General features: G+C 39.9%; 1 protein-coding gene across 1 annotated transcript in view; it reads left to right on the forward strand.

Moving 5' to 3' along the window:
- Positions 1–796: 796 nt before the first annotated feature.
- Positions 797–19,173, forward strand: part of NHLRC2 (NHL repeat containing 2) — a 59,159-nt gene continuing 40,782 nt past the window's right edge. The window contains exons 1-2 of the mRNA XM_042909290.1: positions 797–1,169; positions 4,207–4,359. Coding sequence (XP_042765224.1) covers positions 992–1,169; positions 4,207–4,359 — 331 coding nt within the window. The 5' untranslated portion in view covers positions 797–991. The remainder of the gene's footprint in view (positions 1,170–4,206; positions 4,360–19,173) is intronic.

The raw sequence follows: 19,173 nt of genomic DNA on the forward strand, positions 1-19,173 counted from the left end.
CTCTCCCTCCACCAGCCTCAAAACCCACGTTCATCGGCCTGATGCCTCCCACCTGCTCTACCTTCTCTTTGAACTTAGGAGGCTGCAAGGCCAGTGAGTGGGGCCTATCACCTCCCAGGCAGGGAGAGGGTGAGCTGCTAGCACAGCCGGCTCTATAAAAGCCATCAGAAGCCCTCCACTTCTGAAGTCGGAAGCCCGGCCCACCCGGATCCTCGCCGCAGCCCACCTGCCACCCGCACACCCTCGTGGAGCAGCTCCAGCTGCGTCCGCTCCGCTAGGCGCCCCCCTCCCGCCCCTCGCTCCGCTCCGCTGACAATCTGTTCACGCTCGCACTTTCAGCACAGCAGGGCGACAAAATGCTGTATTTGTGTATAAGCCAAAGCCATTGCCAGTCACTCCCAACTTTAAGAAAATCTCTCCCGTGAGGGCATCCTACCCACCCCCACCCCCCCACCCCGTTACCTCTCGTGTCTTGGCGGGAACAGCGTCCCTTTGCCACTGCTGTGTCGAATCGGCTGACCCCGGTCTAAGGGCGGGACTTCTAAAAAGTTTGGGTCCTTTTAAGTCCTGCGGATTTCTTTTATCTTATTTTTGTTCTAACCCCCTCTAATTTCCAAAGTGAAGTGTGTGTGTGCGTGGCGGGGGGAGGGAATGGTTCTCTTAGAGCTTCTGGAACGCTGACCCGCAGGCTTTCTCCATGCTGAATCTGGCGCTCCGAATGTCCAGGCTCAGCTGTGCCGAGGGGCTCTGGAAGGGGCGGGGTGGCTTGGGCCGGTGGCTAAATTACGGGCCCGGGAATTGCAGCACTTTGTACCTTAGCATCGGAATGCATGATTACAAAAGAAACGGTGTCGTTTGCGTGGAGTGGGGGCTGGGGGAGCGTGAAGCGAATGTGCCGTTTTGAAACCAAAGGACCGTAAGCGCTTCCTCTCTCCCTGCACGAGACCCTCCCGCGGGCCCGGCTGCCGCCTCTGGACTGTCCGGAGAGAACATGGCGGCCCCCGGCGGCCGGGGCTCCAGCCTCGCGGGCCTGCTCCCGGCTCAGACATCTCTGGAGTACGCCCTGCTCGACGCCGTCACCCAGGAGGAGAAGGACAGCTTGGTCTACCAGTATCTGCAGAAGGTGGACGGCTGGGAGCAGGACTTGTCAGTGCCCGAGTTTCCGGAAGGTGAGGGGCAGGCTTCGGGGTGGGGACCCCTCCCGGAACCTCCCCTTCCTCGGGGACTGCGCCCTCCCCTGCAGCGGGGGGCGAGGCAGGGTAGTACGGCCGCGCGGGGGCGGTTCGCCCGCTGTGCCGCTTCCCCCGGGCCGGAAGCGGCGGCAGAGGGTGGTTTTCTGGAGCGCGGGGACGTGCACTTTCGTCACTGTGTCCCGAGCCCTTGCCCGGGCCTTGTGTTAACTTAGACATTCCACGAATGCTTCGTGGGTCCGGTTGGCGACGATTGAAATGTCCATGCCACCCTGTCGTTGCAGTCTGGTTGCCCAGCGTCGTCATTGCCATCCTCTGTGCATCATCCTGACACTTAGCACGTCTGTGCCACCCACCGTTGTGAACACTTCAGGGGACTAATTAACCTTCTCTACAACCCGCTGAGGCTTCTTAACAGACTTATTTTATAGTTGAGGAAACTGAGGCACGGGAAGGCTGAGTAACTTCCTTAAGGCTTCACAGCTAATAATAACCGCCAAAGTCAGACTCTACAGACCCCGGGTTGGCAAGTATCTTAGCTGTGCCACACTTCTTCTCCGTTCAAAGTCGTGACATTTGTCATTCTTAAAATCTGAATCAATTATGGCCAGTCAACAGGGTGTGAATCCCAGTTCTTTGAGTGCTTGGAACACCAGGGAACTGATACTCGCAGTAGTGCTATTTGGGAAGCACATCTTGCTATGATAAACGAAACCGTACTTTCCCTTCTTTGGTTGGGACTGGCATTGTTTTGTTGGTGTTGGCGTGTCTCCTGGCATGACACTGAAACCACATGTATAGTTAATCGGTTGGACATGGCAGGGTTCAGTATCTCCTGGGAGGTATATCGGAACCTCACCTCTGACAACAGTCTCACGTGTCTTTCCAAGCCTTTTGCTCCTAACTTCAAAACTGGTTTGTTTTTTTTTGTTTTGTTTTTTTTCCTGTTGCTAATCCTAGGCTGGATTTGAAATGTTGTGGAATTATTACAAGAGAATTGGGTGCGTGACTGCTTAACCCATCAAAGAAATTAAAGAGATTATATACATATATGCATGTTTATTAAAAAAAAAACTTTGTAAGAAGTTACATAGTACAGTGTTACAAACTAGTCACCAGTGAGGTTTGGGGGCAATGTTTTTATTTTCTAGTCTTGTTTATAGTTACACTGGGTGTATTTTATTACCATGAGATTTGACCTTCGTGATTCATAAATAATATAACAAAATATTCAGGCTTCGTATTTGACGTAATCAGATTTTCTGCTGGAGCTGATTATTGAGCTCAGAGTATTAGGTAAGAGTTTTTCTTTGGTTTCTTTATCAGTGAACTATAATCGAGAAGTCATAAACATAACGCAAACAGTATGCTTTGTTCATTTCTTAAAAGATGTAGGTGTTTATGGGAAACTGTGGTGTAATGGATGGGTTCAGACAGATTTGGGGTTAAGTCCTAGTTATTTCATTTGTTAGCTGCATGACTTTGAGCAAGTTACTTGATTTCTCCAAGCCTTACTTTACTACCTTATAAAATAAACCTAGTATTTACCTTTCAGGTTAATTATGTGGGTCAGAGGTAATATATCTAAAGTTCTTAGTTCATAGGAGATCTCAATAAATGTTGGCAGCTTATTTTAAAATTTGAGAGGGACAGAGACACCACGTGGATAAGGGGCAGAGAGAGAGAGAATCCCAAACAGTTCTGCACTGTCCCCACAGAGCCTGATGTGAGGCTCGAACTCACCAACGGTGAGATCATGACCTGAGCGGAAACCAAGAGTTCAAAGCTCAACTGACTGAGCCACCCAGGCGTCCCAAATGTTGGCAGCTTTTAAAAATTATATTCATTGTTACTGTAAAATTTGTTAAGCATGGTAAGAAAATAACAGATATTTAATAATAGTTTCCTTACCCCCCAATCTAAGTCATTCTTGACTATTTACAGAAAATAAATTTAAAAGACAGATTCATAAATATTTTGCCATTAAGATATGAAATATACATTAGTTTGAGGTTTTATGTGATTACTTGATCTGGTATGCAATTAACACTTTTTAAAAATGCATAATTAAGAGCTCACTCTCACCTAAAACCTCACTAAGTTGGACTATTAAAGCAGAAATACTGGTTTGATTTCGATTTTTTTTTTTTTTTTTTTTTTTTTTTAGAATTTTGTTTAAATTGAGTAACTCTAGTTACTGCTATTAGGCGTTAGCTGTTATTATACACTTCTTCCACCTAACTTTGGCTTTCAATTTCTATAAAATATTTCCAGATACCTGCTCCGAGATACAATTAACGGTTTTAGTGGCTGCATTTACTTATAAACCACAAACTCATTATCTTTGTTTTTCTAAATTGGTTAGCTGTGCTTTTAATATTTAACAAAATCTTTTAATTATTAGCAAAATTGTAAGTCCTACTCAAGCAATTATATATTCTGATTTACAAAAGTACAGATTAATGAGATTCCATTTCTCTTTGGAGGGAGGCAAACCCGTTCTTCATCAGTGTTAATACTGCCTCCATGAAATCTGTGATAGTGTATTTTGCTTAACTTTGCATTTGAAATATTTTGTGGTTAAGGCCTCCTTCAAATCCAGAGCATTTTAGTTCTTAGGAAATTAGACATTTTGTATGTTTATCTTTATATTTTAACACTTTGTTCCTTTTTGAATTTAGTCCTGTCTTGCTGTTCTTAAGATTGAGCTTCTTTCTAAAAAGCTCCTTTGACCCTGATTGTGTACTTAGGTCCTCTTAATATTTGATATTGACTCTTGTTTTTACCTACATGCGTTGATCTTGTTTTCTTTCACACACAGACTATTCTATTTCTGAAAGAATTTAGTAGCTTTTTCTTACTATGTTTGCATATTGCCCCATAATAGCGTCTTTCCCATCTTGCCCCACTGCCCTATCCCCTCCTTGAAATAATAATGGTTTATGTTTTAATGGAGAGTTTTAGATAAATTATCTTTGCCTTTTCTTTTTATCATAATTTATTTTGTAAATTTCAGGATTAGAATGGCTGAACACTGAAGAGCCTATTTCTGTCTACAAGGATCTGTGTGGAAAAGTAGTCATCCTTGATTTCTTCACCTACTGCTGCATAAACTGCATTCATCTACTGCCTGATCTTCATGCATTAGAACACACATACTCTGATAAAGGTACCTGCCCTTTAATTGGTTTCTAACAGACTGTCCCGGCGTGGGCACTGGAGTAGTGGCTGACTCATTTGCTTATAGGAGAATGAACATTTGGCACGACTTCAATGATTGCAGAAGTAATTTCTAATCTATGATTTAAGGACTCCATGCACTTTTTCGTGAAGAGTTACGCTTAAAGATAATGGTTTGCCTTCCTCGAGAACCAGACTTAATCTATGTTTCTTCTCTGAGGTTAGGTCATGATTTACTCTTTTATGATCAAGTATTTTTAAAAGTTTGTCTTGTATATTTAGACTGAACCGAAATTTGTTCTATGAACAAATGAAACTTGTGTTTCTAATCTTACACTCTTCGCACTAAGATATAAAGATAAAAGTTCTTATTAGAAAATGTGATTAGACTTCCTTTCATTTCATATGCATACAGTGGAATGCAAAATATTATAGCAGATACCTTTTCTTTGACCCTATTTTATTAAAAAATGACTTATAAAGGTTAATGTTTTCCAAAGCACACTAGGAAATCCTCTGTTATGGTATTATAAATTCTGAAGATATAAGAGATTATACTTAGTATTTGCTTTAGAACTGAAATTTTTTCAGATCTTTTTCCTCGTTTACTTTTTTCTGAAAAAGAGAGCATATGGGGTGAATGAAACTAATTAAAGGTTCCATTTAATTAGGCTTAAATTAATGGGAGCCTCACACTTGGAGTGATTAAAAAGGAGAGAGGGTCAATGATCTTAGAGTAAAAATCGGAATAGAGTATACATGCACAGAATTGAAAGATATCTTGGTTTTAAAAGGGGGTGATTAAAAAAAAAGGGACTGATAGGTTAAAATCTTCAGTGCAAGTAAAACCTCCGATGCTTACAAATTGTAATATATTGTATCTTGAAATTGCCAGTCACTGAGATTTATCAAGAACTCCAGTATTCCTGGGAACTAATTTATGTTTTCAAAATTTCATCTGTATTGATTTAAGAAATAAGAGCGTCTCGTTATCTACTAGTTTTGGGTGCTGTGTCTCTTGGCCAAACTCCTATAAATAAATATATTTATTGAGCATGTAGTATGTGCAGGGTACTCTGCTAACTGAGGAAATATGCAACAGAGTTGAACAAAAAGCATTATGGAACCTGAGGAAAGGCGTAACTCACTTTGCCTAGAAGCATTGGAAAAGATTTCTCAGGAGGAGACAGGCTGGAACTTGAAAAATGAGCAGGCAGGCGTACAGCTGCAAATGAAAAAGGAGCAGGAGGAAGCAACAGATAGACTAGCAGGGAGACATGGAAAAGTGGGTTTCTTGGGGAGAGGTAAATGATAGTTCAGTGTGGCAAGATTGTAGGGGCTCCTGGGAAAGACAAAAGGAGAGGAAGGTACATTAGGTGCAGACAGTTGTGAAGGGTGTTGTTACTAAGAATGAATAGCTTGGACTTTGTCTTCCAGTCAAGATACTGAGGTGTTTCAGGTTGCTTTTGGTTTGTTGGTTTGTTGCTTTAATAAGAGGATGACAGTAAGATTTGTGTTTTAGAAAGGCGCTGCAGATCTGGGTTAAGAATCCCAGTGAACTGTTTCCGTCCTTAAGACCATCCCTAAAAGACTGTATTTGGTAACTTAATTGGTTAATTCCACACCCGAAGCAAATTCAGACTTCTTGGAATGGATCCCTGTAACCTTTTTACCAGTTTACTGGGAGCATCATTTTTATAGCACATCGTGACAAGAAATAAAAACTAGTTTTGCATCCACATATACTTCTGGAAAGTAAAATACTTGAAGTGGTCCCAACAATGTAATTTCAAGGACATGTTCAATAATATGCTACTTTATGAACGCCAGTAACTTAGAAATGTTTTTATATTGCTGAAAAGATATATTCAATTCATCTTCACAAAAGCAGGCATACCCAGAGATTATCACCTGAAAGTTCAATAAGCTGTCACTAAATTAATATGCTTTCTTACAGCGATGTGTCTTGTCTCATTACTATCTGCTCTGTTTCTGAACATGTTTGCAGCAATGCTAATAGTTCTTGAAGTGACATTCAGCAGCCTATTTTAAATTCCATGGAATATTCAGTTCATTTTATCAGTAAGCAAGAAATGCTCAGCTAAGTGAGGGAAGTGCTTATTAATTCAAAAACAGCCTGAAAGGAGTCCAAATTAGGACCCAGTTCCTTCTGCTCTAAAACAGCTTTTAAAATCAAGTTTGTAACGGTGACCAGCATCATTTTCCTAATAGCATGAGACATTATAAATGCCAGAGTCTAAAGTAAAAAGATATTTAATAGTAATGTATGGCTCTTATCTTCAAAGATTTAAGAATGTAACTGCCCTAAGCTTGTAATTAATCCATAGTAATTCAGCACATGTTTACATTAAACTGACAGGTACCTCAGGTGGTTTTTGTTTTTGTTTTTGTTTTTTTTCTGTTTCTACTTGAGAGTTTATAAACATGTTTTTGCCTTTTATGCTGGGTACCTTAATGACATGTTATTATATAATATCCACATGTAGCCCAATGGCTATTGAGGACAAATGCTCTTGTTTTATAAGAAAACATTTATTAGAGAAACTATTTTCCCTATAGGGAAACTATATTCCCTAATATTTGACATATTTTAAAATGTGACTCCTAGGTGTATGCTAATGTATAATTAAATCAGAATTAACCTAAACGCCAGAGTACCACCAGGTAAATGCTTGCATTCTCACTATGGAGGAGATGCTATTTTTCTGTTTTATACTTTATTAAAAATTAGAAGAATGCAGTTCTAATTTCATAATGAAACTAAACCTTTCTATGAGTCAGTATGTAATTTGATTGTGCATCGGAGTTCCCCAGACCTTCCCTGGGTTCGGTAATTCTTTAGGAGGACTCACTGTTGTAATTTATTAACAGCTCAAGGGTACAGAGTGGAGGCAGCAAAGGAAAAGGTGCCCATGAGAGGCTAAGTCCAGGGGAGACCAAACACAAGACTTCCACTCCTAGTGGAGTCCTACAAGACCACTTAATTCCCAGCAAAGAGTTGTTAGAGCACATTTGAGATGTTACCAGGGACTCTTATTAAAGACTCAGCAATCGGGGTTTTTACTGGGGGCTGGCCAAATAGGCAGCTTCTGCCTGGTGGCATGTATGAAGATTCTAGAGTCCCAGAAGGAAAGCAAGGGTTCAGCATAAACCATATTATTTGTACCAACAGTTTAGGCATAGTGAGACACTCTTCTCCATCCTGAGAATCTCAGGAACCCTCCTGAAATCCAGGCAAGGGCCAGCCTTATAAGCAGACCTTGGAAGAATACCAGGCAGGCATGCCATGTTAACTCGTGTCTGCACACAGTATTTTCGTTTTGCAGCAGTACCTATATTATTCTGTTTTTAAAATAGTTAAAGTAAGGGGCGCCTGGGTGGCTCAGTCGGTTAAGCGTCCGGCTTCGGCTCAGGTCATGATCTCACAGTTCCTGGGTTCGAGCCCCGCCTCGGGCTCTGTGCTGACAGCTCAGAACCTGGAGCCTGTTTCAGATTCTGTGTCTCCCTCTCTCTCTGGCCCTCCCCTGTTCATGCTCTGTCTCTGTCTCAAAAATAAAATAAAAACATTAAAAAAAAATAGTTAAAATATGAAAATATTGGTCAGTTTAGGATGTTTCAGGAGAGATGCAGGGTAATGCAGGGTCAGTTTTTGAAATTCTAAAAAAAAAATTTCAAATGCTTTGGCTTTGTGCTTTAGTGTTCAGTGATTTTGATCTTTTCATATCATGGTTGCATCTCTCAGTATGAGACCTAAAATCCTACTTCTCCACACCCTTCTCTCCCCTCAGGGTGTTCTGGCCTCCTGCGTTCCTCAGTGTCCCTGTTTCTCTTGCCTTAAGGCCCTGACACTTAGCATTCATTCTGCTTGGAATAATGTTATCCTTTCTTGCCTAGTAAAGTGTCATGCTTGTCTTTTAGATCTCAAAACGTCTCCATCTACAATTTTGTAACCTGTAAAACTCAACTGTTTTCAATCTTCCATTTAAGTAGGTTATTACAATGTTTATGATTAAACTATACACTCTACTATATAATGTATAAAATACAATGTTGTACATATTACTGTATATAATTATAATCTAGTACAATTCTGTATATCTATATCTCTGAAAAATAAGACCTTTGAAGATTTCAAAGTGAGTTTTTGAAGTTATTTTATCACTGATATCTTAGAAGCAGTTATTCTTTTTATACAGCTTGTCTTTACCTCCCTTCCTCCCTCTCTTCTCTCCTCCTTCCTTCTCCGTCTCTTCCTTTCCTTCTGTAATTTATTTTAAATGGAGTGTTTTGATCCCTGTGCTGGCAAAATATTCATGTAGTGAAGAATCTTTGACATTCTATTTTTATTGTGTACAATTAACATAAAAAGCAAAATATCTTAAGGAAAATCTCCATACTTTAAGGTTATTGACACTGAAAAAAATGGGAGGCATTGTTATTTGGAATTGTCTCTGTAGATTAATATAGATATTCTATTTAGACAATATAATATGGTTTATATATTGTATATATATATAAATTTCTTCAGTATTTATGCCCTGTCTATTCATCATTTTATTTTCTACTAAGTACTGTGCTAATGAATAATAAAACATGCATGGTCCCTAAATAATTAATAGGAATTACAGTCTAACAAGGGCAAGACTTATAATCAGATACTCACAAATATTTTTATAATTTCTGATTAGTACTAAGAAGAAAAATTACAGGTGCTATGAAAACAAATAATGGAGTTTAATCTGGAGGAATTAAAGAAAGTTTTCTTAAGAGTGAAAATTAAGCCTGAGATGTAAAAGGAAAGTATGGCTTTACTAGGTGAGAAAGGGTGAAGAACATTCCAGGCCAAAGGAGGATTGTGTGTTAAGGCATTAAAGCAAGAGGAATAATGATATTCTGGAGGAATTGAAGGAAGGCCAGGTTGCTCTAACACCCTGAGGGGAGGGGAAGAAAGGCGTGGAGAACGTGCTGGGGAGATGAGATTTAGTTTTCACACAAAGAACAATGGCAGATTTTCTGGTCGAGGGTGACAGGATGAGATTGGTGATTGTTTCAAGATCTGTCCCACTCTTGGGGCGCCTGGGGGGCTCAGTCGGTTAAGCTTCTGACTTCAGCTCGGGTCATAGGATCTCAGTTTTTGGGTTCGAGCCCCATGTCAGGCTCTGTGCTGACAGCTCAGAGCCTGGAGCCTGCTTTGGATTCTGTCTCCCTCTCTCTGCCCCTTCCCCACTCGTGCTCTGTCTCTGTCTCTCTTTCTCTCTCAAAAATAAACAAACATTTAAAAAAAAAAAACAGTCCCACTCCTGGGTAGGTAACTAATTAGTGGACAAGACTAGATGTGAGAGATCTGTGACAAGGCTGTTGTGCTTCCTATGAGACATGATAATAGCTTGAAACTAGTTATAGAGGGATAAGATTAATAAGATTTGGTCATGGATTGAATATGGGTGATGAGAGAGGGCTCTTTGGTATAACAGAGATATCCTAGGTAGGTTTTTGGCTTGTATAATTGGACAGATGACGGTGCCATTTGGTGAAAGGAAACGCTGTATAGGTTTGGAGGGGAAAGTCATGAGTTTGGTGTAAATTATCCCTGAGACTTGCACTTCATTATCCATATGCCTTCCATCACTCCTAGGGCTGACAACCTAGATCCTTTAAATCCTTTGCTCCCCTTCGTTCCCTGTCCTAGTCACTTCTTCAGTCTCCTCCATCTTTCATACACTCTGTCTTCCATGTGTTTTGTCGCCATGGAATCTCCTTCATTGCTCTCTTCACTTAGGTAACACCTTCTAAAGGCAAACATCTCCCATTATCCTTCACTTCTTCGAACAAGTGTTGGCTATGTTGATCAGAGGGAATAGATGGACGTATGTATATTTTGGTACATAGTATGTATGTATGTATATCACACATGTAAAATATAGAGAGACATGACTTGGATTCTTAATTCATTGGGCTGTAAGTCATTATTTAGATATTCATATTGTCCCTGTTGGATGAATGGGATCCTCTTCAAGCTGTCACCTGTGTCCTTTTGATCCATGCTTCTCATTCTCCGAACACTTCCTTGTCACAACAAAATATTTAAAGATTCCTCTTATACTTTCCCAGCCCCTTCCCTGAATCAGCCATTTCTCCAAAGAGCTCTGATTCTGTTTAGTATTGAATATTGGGAATGGGTTTGAGAAACCGAGATCTGGGTACATGCTGCACTCATTGCTACTGGGGTGTCTTTGCTTCTAGTCCCTCCCAACTAGTTAAAAATTGCTTAGACTAATCCTCTCCACTCCCCATGAGGTTATGTTGTTCGTTTGAAGTACAGCTAGATTCATTTGTTTCTCTTTGTATTTTTAGTTGGTTATATTTGTTTTTGAGTATGTAAAATCTTAGCATGGTCCTGAAAGTCAGAACTATACAGAAAGTATAGTTCCATCTACTCATCTCTCTACCTGTTTCTTTTCTTTTCTTTTTTTAAACATTTATTTATTATTGAGAGACAGAGACAGACAGAGCATGAGCATCGGAGGGGCAGAGAGAGAGGGAGACACATAATCTGAAGCAGGTTCTAGGCTCTGAGCTGTCAGCACAGAGCCCGAAGCAGGGCTCGAACTCACAAACCGCGAGATCATGACCTGAGCCTAAGTCGGACACTTAACCGACTGAGCCAGCCACGCACCCCTCTACCTGTTTCTAGTTTCCCATTCTTTCCATCCCTTTCCAACATGATTTCTATTTTTTTATTTCTCTTTAAAAAAAAAAAAATACTGGGGCACCTGTGGTTAAGACTGTTAAGCATCTGACTTCGGCTCAGATCATGATCTCACTGCTTTTGAGTCCAAGCCCCGTGTTGGGCTTCTGGGCTGAGAGCTCAGAGCCTGGAGTCTGCTTCGGATTCTGTGTCTCCCTTTTTCTCTGCCCCTCCCCTGCTCCTGCTCTGTTTCCCTCTCTCAAAAAGAAATTAACATTAAGAAACAATTTTAAAAAATACTAACAGTGACCTACTGTAAATGTTTTTGAGTGTTTTGCTTTTTTAATGTAACAATTTATCCTGGAGGCCACTTCATATAGAGAATTTCCTGATTATTTTTATAGAACTCCATTTTGTGTGTGTGTGTGTGTGTGTGTGTGTATGTCGATACACCAGAATTTATTCACTCACTGTCCTGTCCTATGTATTGGCCCTTAGGTTGTTTCCAATATTTAGCAGTTACAGTGAATAACCTCATGATATGTTTTTGTATTGCTGGTGGCATATCTTGGGGGTAGATTCCTAGTGGTGGGATTTCTGGGTCAAAGTTAAATGCGTATAATATACTTTTGTTGAGTATTGCCACATTGTGAGCCAGGAGGGTTGTACTAGTTTGTGTTCCTAGACTGTGAGGGTGCCTCTTTTCCCACTGCTGCTCCAGTAAAATGTATTGACGTGTTTTTTGTTGTTTTTTTTTTTAAATATAATTTATTGTCAAGTTGGCTAACATACCGTGTATACAGTGTGCTCTTGGCTTTGGGAGTAGATTCCCATGATTCATCGCTTACCTACAACACCCAGCACTCATCCCAACAAGTGCCCTCCTCAGTGCCCATGACCTCTTTTCTTTGCCCCCTGGCCCCCTACCCCCATCAACCCTCAGTTTGTTCTCGGTATTTGAGAGTCTCTTATGGTTTGCCTCCCTCTCTGTTTGAAACTGTTTTTCCCCTTCCCTTCCCCCATGGTCTTCTGTTAAGTTTTTCAACTTCCACATATGAGTGAAAACTTGGTATCTTTTTCTGACTGACATTTCATATCACTTATTTCATATCACTTATCATAATACCCTTCAGTTCCATCCACGTTGTTGCAAATAGCAAGATTTTATTCTCATTGCCGAGTAGTATTCCCTTGTATATATAAACCACATCTTTATTCATCAGTTGATGGACAGCTGGGTTCTTTCCATAATTTGGCTATTGTTAATAGTGCTGCTGTAAACACTGGGGTACATGTGCCCCTATGCATCAGCACTCCTGTATCCCTTGGGTCAATTCCTAGCAGTGCTATTGCTGGGTGGTAGGGTAGATCTATTTCTAATTTTTTGAGGAACCTCCACACTGTTTTCCAGAGCGTCTGCACCAGTTTGCATTCGCACCAACAATGCAAGAGGGGTCCCGTTTCTCCACGTCCTCTCCGGCATCTGTAGTCTCCTGATTTGTTCATTTTACCCACTCTGACTGGCGTGAGGTGGTATCTCAGTGTGGCTTTCATTCATATTTCCCTGATGATAAACAATGTTGAGCATCTTTTCATATGTTGGCCATCTGGTGTCTTCTTTGAAAAAGTGTCTATTCATGTCTTCTGCCCATTTTTTCAGTGGATTATTTATTTTGCTGGTGTTGAGTTGGTAAGTTTTTTATAGATTTTGGATACTAACCATTTATCCGATAGGTCATTAGCAAATATCTTCTCCCATTCCATCAGTTGCCTTTTAGGTTTGTTGATTGTTTCCTTTGCTTTGCAGAAGCTTTTTATCTTGATGAGGTCTCAATAGTTGATTTTTTGCTTTTATTTCCCTTGCCTATGGAGATGTGTCAACTAAGAAGTCGCTGCGGCCAAGGTCAAAGAGGTTGTTGCCTGTTTTCCCCCTAGGGTTTTGATGGTTTCCTGTTTCACATTTAGTTCTTTCATCCATTTTGAGTTTATTTTTGTGTATGGTTGACACACTTTTTTAATTTGTACTGATCTAATAGGTTAAAAAAAAATGGTATCTTTGTGTGGTTTTATTTATTTTTTAAGTAAACTCTACACCCAACATGGGACTCAAACTTATGATCCTAAGATCAAGAGTTGCATACTGTACTGAGCCAGCCAGGTACCCCTTGATGTAGTTTTAAATTACAGTTTAGAATGTGTTTGAAAATCTTTTCTTGTCTTTGTGGCTATTTATTGTAAGTGGGGTTTTGTCTACCATTCTATACTCCCAACTGGCTATTGTGTAGGTATATAAAAGCTGTTGATTTTTATGTTAATTTTGTATTCTTTTTTGTTGTTAATTTTGTTCTGCTTCCTAAATCTTTTACTATTTTGTTTAGTTTTGTAATTGATTCTCTGAGGTTCCCCTAACATGCTATGTTATTTGCAAAGAAATTTTCCAAATCTTATGTCTATAATCGATTTGTCTAATTTTGTTGGCTAATAGCCCCCCCCCCCCATTCATTATTTAATAGTAGTAGACAGTGGGCATCTTTGCCTTGTTCTTTATCTTATTTGGAAATACTTACTATTTTTCTCCATTAAGTAACAGGCTGTTTTTAGGGTTTAGTTATATTTTATTTAACCAATTAACAAAGTATTGAGGAACAAATTCAAGTAAATTATATCTCAATATACATGATGTTGAAAACCGAAATCTCTCTCTCCCATTTCTGGTTTTGGAGGAGAATGGAGGCCACCTAATTTTGAATCTCCCCACTTATCTTTTCCTCTCCCTCAAACATAAAAACAAGGAGAATAAACAAAACCACACTTGATCGTGCCTTCAGCAATACTAGAAGACCGAGCATATCATGCTTTCAAACTACCTGTAAGTTGAGAAATAAACTGAATTCCATTAAAGGTCCTCTTGCTGCAAGCCTGCAGGTGCTAGAACAGGGATGGGGGGAATTTGAAAAGACTCCATGGGGAAAAAAAAGACTCAATGAAAAAAAGGAGAGTGGTTTAGAGGTCTTGGGCTAAGCACAGAGTAACCCCCTTACCAGTAGAAAGAGAAACTCCACCACTAAGTGCAAAATACTGAACACATGTTTGGATCATAGCACCAGCTCTTGAAAGAGTTTGGGCCTAAGAACAGAAGCCTCAGAGCAGCATTGCCTCTTGGAGGGAATCAGACCTAGAGATGGGGTTTCCCCTTGAAGATCCTCTACTTAAACAAACAAACAAAATAACCCAAAAAACAAAACCAAAATGTTGAGGATCTTGCAGGGAAAAAAAAAAAGAGAGAGAAAATACACATCAACCCCTTCTTGCAACAATGCTATCCAAAAATGAAACTGCACAAAGAAAGGGAACTGTCAGAAAAGTGTACTCTCAATCTAGGAGCCCTGTCCACAAAATGGGTGGGAATATTAAAAAGATCACATCCATATAAAATTGTAAAAAGCTGAAAATGTTAAGTTAGAGTTGAAGTGCTGATGAACATTCCTAATGATCACAAAAAAACTGTAACACAATCCTCCATATTGAATTACACATCCTCAAACAGCGTTTAAGAATAATTTTAAAAGATCTTGAACCAGAAATTCACAAATGAAGGGATTCCTGGGTGGCTCAGTAGGTTAAGCCTCCGACTTCAGCTCAAGTCATGATCTCGTGGTTTGTGGGTTCGAGCCCTGTGTTGGGCTCTGTGCTGACAGCTCAAAGCCTGGAGCCTGCTTCGGATTCTGTGTCTCCCTCTTTCTCTGCCCCTCCTCTGCTCGCAACCTGTCTCTCAAAAATAAAAAATGTTTTTAAAAATTCAGAAACTAAGAATGGAGATGCACCCCCCCCCCCAATGCAAGAGGTAAGGAGTGTTGATCGAACTCAGAAAAGAAATAGAAGGAAAAAGTCCAAGTTATTTTAGAAACGAAGACTAAATTACAAGGTGCCTAAGGGGCAGTAAATTCAAATAAAAATGTAATAAGGGGCATTTAAATAAGGGGAGAAGAACAAACCTAGAGAATGAAAATAAGCTAAAGAAGTAAAAATAGAGGAAATGATTGAAATGAAAGACAAGCAGAAGAGATCCAACATAAGGCTACTTGGAGACTGAAGAAAAATCGATCAAAACAACTGACCAAAACTAATACGTAAAATTAGAATCCAAGAAAATGCTCTGGCAATAAAAGAAACCTTGAATCTACATGTTGAAAGGTACTATCAGATACCAGAGAAAATTGACACAGAACAGCCCAAGAAGTATCTTACTTTAAACTATTACATTTTAAAGATGTTTAAAAAATATCTTCAGGGCCTCCAGGAAAAACGGTGACTTTCAAAAACATGGAAATTAGGACAGACTTTATATGAATAACACACAAAGCAAGGCAACAGTACATTTTCTTTTTTTTTTCTTTTTAAAAAAAATTTTTTTTTGAGAGAGTGTGTGAATAGGAGAGAGGCAGAAAGGGAGACACACAATCTGTAGCAGGCTCCAGGCTCCGAGCTGTCAGCACAGAGCCCAGCGTGGGCTCGGACTCATGGACCGCGAGATCATGACCTGAGCCGAAGTTGCAAACTTAACCAACTGAGCCATCCAAGTGCCCCCCCGAATTTTTTTTTTTTAGTTGAGCCCATTCATATTTACTTATCATTGTGCATAATCATTATATGTATTAGGTTTTCTTTGTTTTTCTTAACATGATGTATTTTCTTTGCTATTTTACTAATTGCTTTAGTTAGAAAAAGTTGTTTCATTGGTTATCTTTGTACTTACAACTTTATTTTTTTTCATGTTTTTATTTTTGAGAGAGACAGAGCAAGTATGGGGGTGGGGCGCAGAGAGAGGGGACAGAGGATCCGGAGCAGGCTCTTTGTTGACCGCAGAGAGCCCAATGCGGGGCTTTAACTCCCGAACCTTGAGATCATGACCTGAGCTGAAGTTGGGCACTCAACCAACCCGACTCAGCCGCCCGGGTGTCCTTGTATTTACAACTTTAAATAAATAATAGCAAACATTCATTGAGCTTTTATAATGTATAAAAGGTACTGTGCTAAATGCCTTAATTGGATTAAGTAATTCAGCAAGTGGTAAAGCCAGAATTTGATTATAGGGAGCCTGACTCCAGAGCTCATACTATTTTTTTTTTTTCAGAACTTTATTGTGGCATAATTGACACATAGTAAACTGCACATATTTTAAGTGTATAATTTTTCCCACTCTTCCCTACCCCCCCTTCTTCCCAGTCTCTAACCACCGATCATTGGGTTGGTTTTGTGTATCTTCTTTTAAAATGTTTGTGAGGTTATTTTTTAATCTTTGGTTTTCAGAGATTATGTCTTAACATGATTTTCTTTTAATTTATCCTATTTAGGGTGAATTTCTTGAATTCTGTACATTTATTTTTTTAATTTAAATTTTATTTAGTTAACATACAGTGCAAAAACTTTTGGGAGTAGAATTCAGTGGTTCATCACTTGTATTTAACAACTAGTGCCCTCCTTAATACCCATCCCCCATCTAGCCCATCTCCCACTCACTTCCCTCCAACAACCCTCAGTTTGTTCTCTATCATTAAGAGTCTCTTGTGGTTTGTTCCCCTCTTTTCTTTTTTTCTACCCTTCCCGTATGTTCATCTGTTTTGTTTCCACATATGAGTGAAATCATATAGTATTTCTTTCTCTGATTGACTTATTTCACTTAATACATTCTAGCTCCATCCACATTGTTATAAATGGCAAGATTTTATTCTTTTTGATGGCTGAGTAATATTCCATTGTATATAAATACCACATCTTTATTCATCAGTTGAGGGGCATTTGGACTCCCTCCATAGTTTGGCTATTGTTGATAATGCTTCTGTCAGCATTGGGGTGCATGTACCCTTTCGAATCTGTATTTATGTATCCTTTGGGTAGATACCTAATAGTGCAATTGCTGGATGGTAGGGTAGTTCTATTTTTAGTTTTTTGAGGAACCTCTACATTGTTCTCCAGAGTGACTGCACCAGTTTGCATTCCAACCAACAGTGCAAGAGGGCTCCCCTTTCTCCATCCACATCCTTGCCAGTACCTGTTGTTTCTTGTGTTGTTAATTTTAGCCATTTGGGCAGTGGTGAGGTGGTGTCTCATTGTGGTTTTGATTCGTATTTCTCTGATGACGAGTGATGTTGAGCATCTTTTCGTATGTCTGTTAGCCATCTGGATGTCTTCTTTGGAAAAGTGTCTATTCATGACTTTTGCCCATTTCTTAACTCAGTTGTTTGTTTTTGGGATTTGATAAGTTCTCTATAGATTTTGGATACTAACCATTTATCGGATGTGTTGTTTGTAAATATCTTCTCCCATTCTTTAGGCTGCCTTTTAATTTTGTTGATTGTTTACTTCACTGTGCAGAAGCTTTTGATGAAGTCGTAATAGTTCACGTTTGTTTTTCTTTCCCGTTCCTTTAGTGACCTGTCTAGTAAGAAGTTGCCCTGGCTGAGGTCAGAGAGGTTTCTGCCTGTGTTCTCTAAGATTTTGATGGTTTCCTATCTGACATTTCGGTCTTTCATCCATTTTGAATTTATTTTTGGGTATGGTGTAAGAAAGTGGTCCTGTTTCATTTTTCTACATGTCGCTGTCCAGTTTTCTCAACACCATTTGTTGAAGAGACTCTTTTTTTCCTTTGGGTATTCTTTCCTGCTTTGTCAAAGAGTAGTTGGCCATATAGCTGTGAGTCCATTTCTGGGTTTTCTGTAAATTTATATCTTCAGATGAATTTTGGAAGTTTTGGCATTTTTCAAATATTTTTTCTGCGTCAATCTTTTTTGTCTTCTCCTCCTGTGATTCCAAGTCCACATACGTTAGATATTTAAAACTGTTTCACAGGTCCCTGAGGTTCTGTTCATTTTTGTTCTTCAGTCTTCTTTCTTTGTGCTCCTTAGATTGGATAATTTCCCGTTGAGCTATTTTTAGGTTTACTGACTCTTTTCTCTGTCATCTCTTTTTTGCCATTGAGCTCATCCAGTGAATTTATTTTAAATATGGCATTTTTGAGTTCTGAAATTTTCATTTAGTTCTTTTTTCTATTTTTATTTCCTATTTTTTCATTCATGTCAAGTGTGTTTTTCTTTTTTCTTTTTTTTTTAGAGATAGCAAGTGAGAATGGAGGAGACTGGCAGAGGGGGGAAAGAGAGAATATCTTAAGCAGACTCCACACTCAGCTCAGAGCCCAACTTGGAACTCAGTCTTACAACCCTGGGGATCATGACCTGAGCTGAGATCAAGAGTTGGACGCCCAACCAACAGAGCCACCCACGTGCCCCTCAAGTGTGCTTTTCTTTCCCTCAAGGAGCATAGTTAGAGTTCCTTTATGGTGTTTTGTCTACTAATTCAAACTTCTGCTTCATTTTGGAGCTGGTATCTGTCAGTTGTTTTTGTAGGCATTCAACTTTGTTGGTGCAAACTCAAAGTTCCGTCTCTTCTTCCATCGGCTCTGTGTCTCCTTTCATCAGCCCAGCAATCCACTTCTCGGTTCTTTAAGCCTTTGCTGTACTGTTGTAGGGCTGCCTCACATGTGTATAGTTGAGGAGTCAGGCCGAGACTTGTGAGTGTTCATTCTCAGAAATGGGGAGTCAACTCTCCCCAGCTCTCTCCCCCTTGGGGTTTCCCCCACCCTCTCCAGTTTCCCTGGCTCCTTGGGCCAGAAAGGGGTTTCCATGGTCTTAGCCACCTGCGTTGCTCCCAAACCGGGGTCCACCTTCAATGCCAAGCCATGAAGGGGAAAATAAAACTGGAAACTGCCCTTAATGGTTTGGTTTTCCAAGTTTTGAAATGCCCCCACCCCCCAACAATCTGCCTGCTTTTGTTTACTTTTTTCTGTCCTCAAGCGGGGATGAGGGTATGTGTACCTGTGTGATGTCTGTGTTTTTGTTGGGATTTAATAGTTGCAAATGGAAGGATGGTCTGTTAGGAAATTACACCTGCCAGTTTGTGTGGGTTTATTTCTTCTTCATGCTGATGTGCATGGGTTTTGAGGAGTGTATTGGGAGATTGTATTACCTCTGTAGTCAGTGTTGAGTTTTTTCTCTGAATCCAGCTGAACACTTTTTCCTTTTTTTTTTTTTTTCTGCT

Source organism: Panthera leo, chromosome D2 (assembly GCF_018350215.1).
Source record: "Panthera leo isolate Ple1 chromosome D2, P.leo_Ple1_pat1.1, whole genome shotgun sequence".
In the NCBI taxonomy this organism is placed as follows: Eukaryota; Metazoa; Chordata; class Mammalia; order Carnivora; family Felidae; genus Panthera; species Panthera leo.